Source organism: Mesocricetus auratus, unplaced genomic scaffold, assembly GCF_017639785.1.
Source record: "Mesocricetus auratus isolate SY011 unplaced genomic scaffold, BCM_Maur_2.0 Super-Scaffold_100707, whole genome shotgun sequence".
Classification (NCBI taxonomy): Eukaryota; Metazoa; Chordata; class Mammalia; order Rodentia; family Cricetidae; genus Mesocricetus; species Mesocricetus auratus.
Genome location: NW_024429269.1, coordinates 12,775,291 through 12,785,828, shown reverse-complemented (window position 1 = coordinate 12,785,828; position 10,538 = coordinate 12,775,291). Strand labels below are relative to the sequence as shown.

The following is a 10,538-nucleotide window of genomic DNA, read 5'->3' as shown; positions in this document are numbered from 1 at the left end:
CTGCTGCCTGCAGGGGACGGTGCCAATTCTTTCACTCTCCTGACCTCAGGGTCAGCTTTCCCACCCACTACAGGCAGCAAGGGGTGGGGGAGGGGGGAGGTCCTCTCCCCCCCAGAGGGCAGGTGAAGGGTGAGGCATGATCTCCCACTTGTGTTCTTGGTGCCAGATCACCTGCACCTTAGTCAATGGGGTCAACTCTGCTAAGCGGCTGGGGCTAAGTACAGGGCCCAGTCTCCTGAGTGCTGCAGCTGGTGAGGGGCAGGGACAGCTCTCCCACTCTCGTGTCTCCAGGACCAGCTTTCTGACATGCTGTAGGTAGCGAGGGGCAAGAGATAGGAACAAGGGGGGTTGTCTCTCTGTCACCCATGACACCGTGTGACGGGCGGGGGGGTGGGGGAGCCGGGAGGCTAGCTTTTCCACTCTCAAATACTCAGGGCCAGCTCACCCATACCCCCACCAGCAGAGACAGCTCTACTGTGCTGCCTGGGGAAGGTGGAGGGCCCACTCTCCAGAGTGGTACAGTTGGTGACGGGCGGGGCCAGCTCCGTGGTAACAGGATCCACGGACATCAACAGAGACTGTGACGGGGCCATGGACCCTGGAGACCTGGGATGACCCCATGGCCCTGGGTGGCAGTGCAGGTCATTTAGATTGGCACGGGCCCAACAGCAGCTTGACTCTTGAAGCCACTCATGACCCCAGGCATGGGCCCAGATCCCCAGCAATGATAGCTGTCTTCACATCTGTACTGCTCAGTGGTGAAGCCGGAAACCAGATGTGTGGGCTGGCAGGCGGAGGTGCTGAGTGCGTGGTCAGGGCTGGCAGGGCAGCAGTGTCTCAGAGCACAGCAGTCAAGGGTCAAGCACATTATACTAGGTCCCCTTGGGGCATAGCAGACCTCATGTGAGGTCTCTGCACTTTTAGACTCCACAGTACCCCACAGCTAATGCACTGCTTTCCTTGACTAAGAACAATGGGGGCTTTGTCTTCTGAGAGGAGAGCTGACCTAACTCAGGCATTCTTCTGCAGGCTAGAGGTCCCTATGCCACCTCTGAGGGAGATGACAGCTGGATTTGGGTGGCTCGGAAGCAGTTCCAGAGCCAGCTCCATGCACAGTTCTTGATGACCTCTTCCCACCAATGGCCCGTTCTGCCCTGCGTTTGGTTCTAGAAAGGGATGAAAGGTTGTGGCTGCTGCAGCCACAGACACCTTCCAGGGACTTCCGAGGGCAGGCTCTCCTCTAGTCGCAGGTGCGATTTTGAGAGGGTGGTGACGATGGGACAAGTGTTGGGGACACAAGCTATCCATGGCCATCTCTGACTACACATGGGAATTTGCTGTGATGTGGAAAAGATGTTCTGGCTAGGGCATGGGGTTTGTGGAGAGAAGAGATGAGGACAAGGACAGAGGAGAAGAAAGGACAGTGCAGGAAAATGGCAGTGCGAATTACTCTGGATGTGAAAACTTACAGTACACACCCATGTATGTTAGATCACGCTCAGCAATCCGCAGTGGTGCACCCTGTGCCAGGAAATCAGTAGTCAAGATTGTTAGCTTGACCAGAGAGTAGCCCTAAACAATTCTCCACTCAGCTCAGAGAGGACCTGGCTGTGGGTGAGGGACTGAGTCAGTTTAGAGCAAGGAGCGAGCCTCTGGCAGCTGGTGGTCACATCTTTATTGAGGTGCATTACAGGGAACAATAGAGCACCAGAGAATGGTGTGTCTTTGAGATCCTCTCAGGGGCAGGCTGGGACAGGCTGGGGCAGGCTGGGGACCCGTCTTTTAACCCCCAGGGGTACCAGAAGAGCTCTGGCTTGGAGGCCCTAACTCAGGCTGGCTCTTCAACTGCTTGCCTTTATGACTATATTAATCCAGGGCACGTATGGGGAGATTCGGGTGAAGACTGCAGGGGGCTTTGCATCTCCACGTCCATAAGATACAATACCATGGGCCACCCCAGCACACAGAAGAGGTCCCCCGGAGTCTCCCTGTGGATTAGAAAAAGCAGACCATGAACAAAATCATCGTCCCCACCTATAGACCCCTCTCCATAGCTAGTCCCAGAGTAAAAGGAGTTCCCTCTCTTTGTGAGTCTAAGTTAGGGATTTTTTTCCCCTTAGGTCTTGACCCAGTGCTTAGATGGTCTCCCTTCACTCCCTTCTTCTCTTTGGAGCCCCATGGGAAGGGTGCAGTCAGGGTTTGGACATGGAAATGAGACCTAGAGGGAGAATTTCAGTTCCCAGAGTGCTGGGAGCCTAAGAACCCTGGCGTCAGTCACAACAGTGGAGAGCTGTTTGGTCTGCTCCCTCCACAAACACTGTCTCCTGAGGCTGGAGGAACAGCAGGTGAGCACTCACCTTGTATGCTGATCTGACCTTCGTGGGGCTGCCCACGCAGACCTGGAAGTCATAACTGTAGTGGTGATAGTATTTACAGGCCCCTTTGTCCATGATTCTCAGTTTGACCTCCCTCAGCCTTTCTGACGTCGGCTCTGTCACTCCAGTCCTTCCCCAGCCAGCTGCCCGGCACATTTTCCCAGGTTTAAGAAAGTCAGACGGACTAGGCAGGGGGATTGTGTCCACAGCAGGGGTCTTCTTAGCTTTCCTTTGAAGCTGCGGGGGGGGGGGGGCGGGAAGGAGAGAAGGATGCTGTCTTGGACATGGGTCCTTTCCCACTGGGGTGGCAAGGACATGGAACTCTGGGGTGGGTTCTGAGGAAGTGGGTTGGACAAGAGAAAATTCCAAGGCCTGAGGCAGGAGGAGAGTTAAGGAGGGGGAAGTAAAAAAAGGTCAAGAAAAATAACAATGGCACCTTTAGAAGCATGATGTCATGCAGGTTGGAGTAGAAGCTGTAGTTTGGGTGAGCGATTTGTTTTTTGACTTTTATCTTCTGCTGTGTGGATTCTGCCTTGCTCACATCATGAGCTCCAAGGGTGACAGTAATTTCTCTGTTGAGAGAGAAGAGAGGCAGTAGAAAGTTCTGGGCTCATGGGGACTCATTTCAGAGCAGAGGACACCAGGGTCTTCCCTATCCCACAGCAGAGCCGCTAGAGAGACTCTGATTGGACTTGAGACAGGGCTCCCAGCCTTCCCAGAAGGAACGAACTCAGGGAAAGACAGGACTGAGAACTAGCCACCCCAGTATTGGCATTGAGCTTTGCACGTGGTGGACAGGCACTCTGTCATTGAGTTACACCCCAGCTGGTGACTGAGAGCTCTGGGGACATCAGGACAAGAGGAAAGCAGTAGTTTGTCCCTACCGGAGCCCTGCCTAAAGCTCTGCCCTCTGAAAATGGAGGTACAAATAAAATGGTTCAATGAGTGACTTTGTGTCCCTTTGTCCTCTGGGTGTACGTAGGAGCCCTCTGGAGGTGAGCAGAGCTGGGGCCGCTCCTCAGGCCCCCCTACAAACGAAATGGTTCAATGAGTGACTTTGCCCTCTGGGTGTACGTAGGAGCCCCTCTGGAGATGAGCAGAGCTGGGGCCGCTCCTCAGGCTTTGTAACTCTGGTTCGTGCGCTTCTTCACACGAAGAGAAAGAGGCCTCTTACTTTCCTTTGCAGTGTGCAGCCGTCATCACAAATTCTGGCGTTATGAGGAACCCCCCGCAGCTGGCAGTAAAGCCTCTCTCAGTGACGATCTCCAAATGGGCCATGTAAGGGCGGGAGTGTGGCTTTGACTCCACACCACCAATAATCTCCTCTGGAACAAAGAACCCCGCGTCCCTAGTCACAGACTTGCAGGACACCGTGCTGGCAGAGGAAGAGGGGCCGAAGCTGAGTGGCCGCTCCCCGAGTGTCTCCCCCAGGCTTCCCCCTCCCCCCTTCCCCCGTCATGGGGCTCAGGCCCCTCCGAGCATTCTTTGATCTTTCCACCCGTTGATCTTGCCTCTCCCGTCCTCCCTGTCCATCATCACCCTACATGTCAGAGCACAGCGCTCATTCAGGTTTCTGAACTGCCTGTTCATTTAGACTCTGCTTTGCTGTCCTCCCCAATGCTAATGGAAAGCCAGAGAAGAGCTGCCTATCAGAAGGGAGCATTTTGATGAAATGGTCTAAGGGCGAGTTCATTTTTCATTCTTACTTGACCTAAGAGATTTCTCCTGGACTAACTAACATGTAAAGGACCTTGCCTCATTTTAGGGTCTCTATTACCCAAGTGAATGGATTTGGGGCAGTTGCTGAAAAAGTCAGAGGATGGGGAGACAGAGGCCAAACTCACCAGCTCCGGCTTCAGGAGGCAAGAGAAGGGCCAACAGGAAGAGTAGGGCCAGCATTTTCCCGTGGGTGCAGCTTGAGGTCAGCCTCTGGTGTGCACCTGCCTGGCCCCTGCTTTTATAGTTCCAGAGGAGGGCTGGAAACCACAGAGCTGGCCTGGTCAATCTTTATCTTCCTTCTCAGAAATTCTCATGACTGCTCTCTGCTGGTGCCAAATCTGTGATCAGATCCTGAGAGTCCTGGATCCCACGATGAGGTGCCCACTCTACCCTCCGAAGCTGCTCCTTAGAGGCAGGACAGCGACACAAAGGATGGGGACCTAGGCCTGGGATCATGGACCTGTCCTTGTATATCGCCAGGTGTTATTGCCAGCTTTGAGGTCCCTGCAGTATAGGCGCCAAGACTCGCCTCTGTCGTTGTAACACAAACACAGGCATCTGTAGTGTGTGAAACACATGGGCATGAGGGCATACATTTTCTTTACAAAAACTGGTGGTGGGCTGATTGAGCCTGATGGTCATCATGTGTGTGGACAAGTGGGCGGGCGTCTCAGATTTACCCAATTAAGTAGCAGATGATAGAGTGCGGCTGAGAGAGAAGAAAGAATGGGGAGAGTGTCTTGAATACTCAGTATATCAGGCAGGGCAGAGACCTTACGCCAGTGGTTCTCAAACCTTCCTAAAGCTGCGACCCTTTAAAACATTTCCTCATGTTGTGGCAACCCCCAACCATAAAATAATTTTCTTTGCTACTTTGTAACTGCAGTTTTGCTACTGTTATAAATCATAATATAAATATCTGCTATACCAGAAACCTTCTGTGTAACCCCAAAAGGGTTGTGACCTACAGGTTGAGAACCTCTGCTGTAAGTGGGTGTTCTTATTTAGTCATACTAATAGTTGCTTTGGTGGGTGTTGCAGTACACATTTATGGAGAATTCAATGGACTTCTGGATATCACATAATAGGAGGATCATACATTTCATTAGTTTCAGATACTGTTTTCAGTTCCAATGGGGGTGAATAGAAAATACAACAGAATGCAAGAATGCATAAAGTACCACATCTATGTCCTTCAGGGGATCACAGGCTTCCTGTTTATTCGTTGAGAGTCAAACTTGCCTGGTAACAACATACCTTCCTTGCAGATCAGTGTCTGAGACCTTACTTGGTGCTTTCATCATTTCATGTATCACTGGGAATCAAACACTGCTCTCAGTCAAACAGGAACTGCCATTGTTTACAAATTTCATTATTACTTAATTGATTACAATTTGAAATGCTGTGCATCTTGGAATAGTTGACATACTGGTATATTTCTGGTTTGTGCTTTCTTTAGACCCCCACCAACCCTGAGAATTACTGTTTCCATGTTACATATGAGGAAATCTAGCCTTGACAAAATGTCATAGTCATTGAATACCAGAAATTGGTCTCAAATCAGTTGCTGCTTGACTCGCTTCCAATAAGCTTTCTTTGTGCCAGCCTGCTTTACTTTGTTGAAAAAACAAAGCAAGAGGAAGCAACCAGAGGATCCCAGGTGGTCAGTTCACCTGTCTATAAGTTCACCAGGGAGCTCTGCTCATGAAGGCTTTCATTTCAGATTGGACCTTGTAGATTAGAGATCCTCAATGGAAGTAAGAACAGGGACCTCTTCTGTTCATCAATCTAGACATAATTTAAAGGTCTTACAGATCCTCTTGTAAGTACTTGTAGGAGTGAACTGATTATTCATGGTATGCAGAGTAATCCTGACACTTAACCAATGTCACCAATGGGCATCTGCAATGCAAGACAAGGCTTTGGGTGAACAAGCATTTACAATCACAGATCATAGGAGGGTAAAGTGGTTAGTTCATTGTGTCTAAGTACTCAAGAATATTGGCAAAGAGCATTATGGGCTTTGGACAGTATTTTTGGTCTAAATAAAGATGAGGAATTTTTTAAAGATAAAAATTTATTATGAGGAATTTTCAAAGAAAAAATCATACAGCTAGATTAATGTAGCATCTCAAACAAGCAATCATCCAGACTCAAAGATTAGTTGTCTCAATAAATTACACAGTTGGCACTGACATTCTGGAGTTTTGGAGCTTTGAAGAAAAATTCTAGATCTGATAGAAAGAGGCATTGATTACCATATGAAGCCTCAACTAGTTCCCAGGCTTGGACCTGATCATCAGAGCTCTTTGCAAGATAGAAGCTGGATGCCCTTGAGGAAATCCTAGCCCCAACTTTGTATTTTCTTCCTTTGCTTCCTCAGAGCTACAAGGGACTGTCTAAGCAGAGTGATGTGGATTATAGAAAAATAGGGATCCATTTTTTGATCATTGTGCACTGCCTCTGGCCTGATAATACTTTGTAAAGACTTTCTGTGAAGCCCCAGTTTGAGGATGGGCTTTGGAGATGGTCCACAGACTGGGTCCTAAATGAACTCTTTCTCCAGTTCTTGAATACAGAGGTAGGAGGGACACAGTTACCGATTGGTATCATCCCTACAGTGGTTGTCTGATTCAGGAAATGACAGTAAGATAGAAACTAGTGGAAAACACCACTACTGCATCTACTTACCAAAAGGCAAACCAGGGCAATGTTATCCATGAGGTTATTCAGGGGTCAGTGCAACTGACACTTTATTGAATGCTGCAGAAAAGATGATTCCCTTTATCCATATATATTTGCACCTTGGAGCTCTGCAGTGGATTATTGAAAACTTACCAGATAGCAGCTCCAGCTGTAGTTGCTCTCGGTATAAGTTTTATTGTTGCTGCTATTGATGCATCCTTTGTAGCTATCAATTTGGGGAATGCATTGACATGCATCATTAGGGGAAGTAACATCCTTGGCAGGGAGCCCAATCATATTACACTGATGGTATCGTGTTCATTGGGCTTGGAGTGAAGGAGGTAGCAACTACTATAGACGCCTTGGGAAGGCACAGTCTTGCCTCAAAGTATGAAATAAATAATAATGTTGTGGGATAATCTTTTTGCACACTAAGAAGATGTGTCTCTGCCAAGGCACCTTCTGATTGGTTTAATAAAGAGCTGAACGGCGAGTAGCTAGGCAGGAGGCGATAGGTGGGACTTCAGGGAAGAGACAGGAACTCTGGAGTTAGAGAGGCAGAGAATTCATCAGCAAGACACGGAAGAGTTGGATGTACAGTGTGGAGGAGAGGTAACGGGTCACATGGCAGATGTAGAATAATATAAACAGGTTAATTAAATTTTGAGAGCTAGATGGAAACAAGCCTGAGCTAAGGCCACACTTCCATAATTAATAAAAAGTCTTTGTGTCATTATTTGGGAGTTGTTGGTTCAAAGGAAGTCTGGCTACACTAAAAACATTGACGCAGAGAAGTATCCAAGGTTTCATTCAGTTCTCTTCCTAACTGAAGTTATTGCATCTGGTTCCTCCACTCTCATGGAAGAGGTAAAAATCCTCACTTGGTATTTGAATGGGAAGCCGATAGACAAAGAATGTTCACACCTGGCTTATGAACGGCTCCCTGTGATAGGCTAGTGCCACTTGAGTGTGTATGTTTGGAACAATACAAGCCTACTTGATGGTGTCCTGGAAGACGATAGTATACAGAAGTTCAAACCCAAAATAAAAGCATCCTCACACTTCTAGGTGAAGACCACCTACTCCATAATCATAGTAATAAGTAGCAACCACAGCTATTTTTTTAAACTTCCCTTTTCTTTGGACAGTTGTAGATTCCTGCGCATTTGTAAAAAAAAAAATAACCAGAGCCATCTTGACCTTCATCTTGTCCAGAGACAACGTTTTAAATTTAAAACGTTTGTTTTTTAGAAATTTTATACAGGAGTATTGTATTCATAGCATTATTATGCCTCCCTTTCCCCCCTCAAATTCCTTTCACACTCCCCCACTCCTTCTTAAATGCATGGCCTCTTCTTTATTAGTATTATTATTATTTTTTCTTTTTTTATCCCTCTCCCTTTCCCTCCCCTCCTCCCGTGCCCTCCCCCAACCTCCCCATTATCCCCTCATTTCCCCAGGGAGGGTGAGGCCCTCCATGGGGGTGTCCATAGTCTGTCATTTCATCCAGGGCAGGGCCTAGACCCTCCCCCCATGAGGTCAGGGTGAGAGTGCACCTCACATTGTTGGATGGGAGTCCAAAATCCGTGTGTATACTCGGGATGAATACTGATCTGCTGCCCAAGGCTCAATAGATTACCTAGGCCTCCTCACTGACACCCACATTCAGGGGGTCTTGATCAGTCCCATGCTGGATTACCAGGCTGATGCCTGGGATTCAAGAGTTAACCTTTGTCTGGTCAGCTGTTTCTGGGGGTTAAACCGGCCCAGTCTTAATCCCTTTGATCATCAGTCCTCCCTCTCTGTTACTGGCTTTCTTGAGTTCAGCTCAGTACTTAACCGAGGGAGTCTGCCTCTTCTTCAATCAGCCACTGAATGAAGTTTCTGTTTCCCAGACTCTCTGGCCATGGGATTGTAGACTGGCACTCCCCAGATCTATGTCTAAAATTAATTAACACTATTATTGTGTTGTTGTTGGTGTGTGTGTGTGTATACACATACTACTGAGTTCATTTAGTGTTGCTGGTATGAGCATGTGTTTAGGGTTGGCCACTTGGGACTGGATAACTGATCAGGGTCCTAGTCCACAGAGAAAACTAGTTCTCCTTCATCTATAGCTGAGGTCTCATGAATCTTCCCCTATCCCCCATTGCATGTCTACTGGTGGTGTCACTACATAGTCCTTGTTTAGGCTGAGAGTTCCTGGGCACGGATTCTCTGTCATGACTAAAAGACACTGTTTTGCAGCAGGCATCCTGGCTGTCTGGCTCTTACACTCAGCCTCTTTTCTGTGATGTTTCATGACTCTCAGGTATAGGGTTACATTATAGATGTATCCTTTGTGGCTGGACACCCATAGTAACTTATTCTCTGCATTTTCCCAGTGTGGTATCTGTAACAGTCTCCATCTGTCACACAATGATGCTTCCATGAGGGGTGAAAGCCACACTTACCCGTGGGCCCAAAAGTAAGTGTGCAGAGTACCGTAGAACTTAATCTGTTTAAGGAAATAGTAGGCTCTCTTCCAGCTTTACAGCACCAGGCACGAGCTTCCTTCTGTGGAGTGGGCCTTAAATCCAATTAAACAGTTGCTGGTTACCCTCAAGATATGAGTGCCATTATTGTACCACCATGAATACTTGCTAGGCTGCTATTGCTGTGGGTCTTAAGTTTTACGGTTGGGTGGGACTATTGATCGCTTTTCTTTCTTAACATGAGGTGGCAGACCATGTTCTCACTTTAATATGGGAAGGAGGATAATGGAGCACAGCAAGCCCTATTGTTTCCTTAATCAATCTTGTCCTTCCTCCCTCCCTCCCTCCCTCCCTCCCTCCCTCCCTCCCTCCCTCCCTCCCTCCCTTCCTGATTTCTTTTTGGACAGAGGGTGTCCTTTTGTAGCAGAGACTAGCCTGAGATTTACAGTAATACTCTTTTCTCAGCTTCCTGAATGAGTCTACAAGCGTGAGCCTCCATGCCTGGCCTGACTGGAAGTTTTCATGAGGGAAAGCAGGGTCTGAAGAAATGGCTCTGAGGTTATGAGTGAGTACTGAGTATCGCACTTAGAGGACCAGAGTTCTGCTTCTGGTACCCAGGCCAAAGAGCTCAGAACTGCATGTAACTCCCACTCTGGGAATCCAGTATTTCTGGCTTGTCTGGGCCCCGCACTCCTGTGCACATATCCACAAAATGCACATAATTAAAAAATAACAAAAAGAATTAATTTGGCTTTTACTAAGAGCAAAGGAAAGCATTGCTGGAGATGAGCTTGGTGGGGTGAGGACGCAGAGCTTGCGTAGGGTACCCGAAGCCCTGACTTCTATCCTCAGCACTGTGTAAACTGGGTGTTCTGGACGGGAAATTAAAAAGCTCATTCATTACTGAATGATGAATGTATAAAAAAAGGAATCAAGAGAGACATAAAGCATATAGATATAGAAAGAGCACTACCAAACTCCTTCTTCTTCAAGCCAGTTTCAGGGCAACAGCAAACCAGGTAAAGACTAAATAGCAACAGAAATAAAGAGACACAGGAAAGAAGTAAGAAAGAGGCCAATTGCACTGATGAGTGTAGGTTAAAAAATTCTCAGTACGATACTTGCAGAGCAAATGCAGACACACATCCAAAAGATCATCCACCATGACTTCGTGGTCTTTATCTGGAGATGCAGATATGGGTCAGTGTATTAAGTCTTCAAATGTAGCAAACCATATAAATGGATGTAAAGATAAAAACCACATGATCATCTCAATAGAATCAGC

The 10,538-nt window shown here is 47.7% G+C and overlaps 1 protein-coding gene across 2 annotated transcripts; it reads right to left on the bottom strand.

Moving 5' to 3' along the window:
* Nucleotides 1-1,658: 1,658 nt before the first annotated feature.
* Nucleotides 1,659-4,301, bottom strand: LOC101843106 (mast cell protease 1). Of its 2 annotated transcripts, NM_001310566.1 has the most exon segments (7): nt 1,832-1,988; nt 2,358-2,584; nt 2,586-2,595; nt 2,598-2,612; nt 2,812-2,947; nt 3,550-3,700; nt 4,220-4,279. In NM_001310566.1, coding segments are annotated over 7 exon segments (741 nt in total). In that variant the 5' UTR covers nt 4,275-4,279; the 3' UTR covers nt 1,832-1,841.
* Nucleotides 4,302-10,538: the final 6,237 nt, after the last annotated feature.

Excerpts from the sequence above, each read along its gene's own strand:
- LOC101843106 (XM_021236225.1), bottom strand. Across the intron at positions 1,989-2,357 it reads AGGTCAGATCAGCATACAAG|GGAGACTCCGGGGGACCTCT; the intron begins GTGAGTGCTCAC and ends TCTAATCCACAG.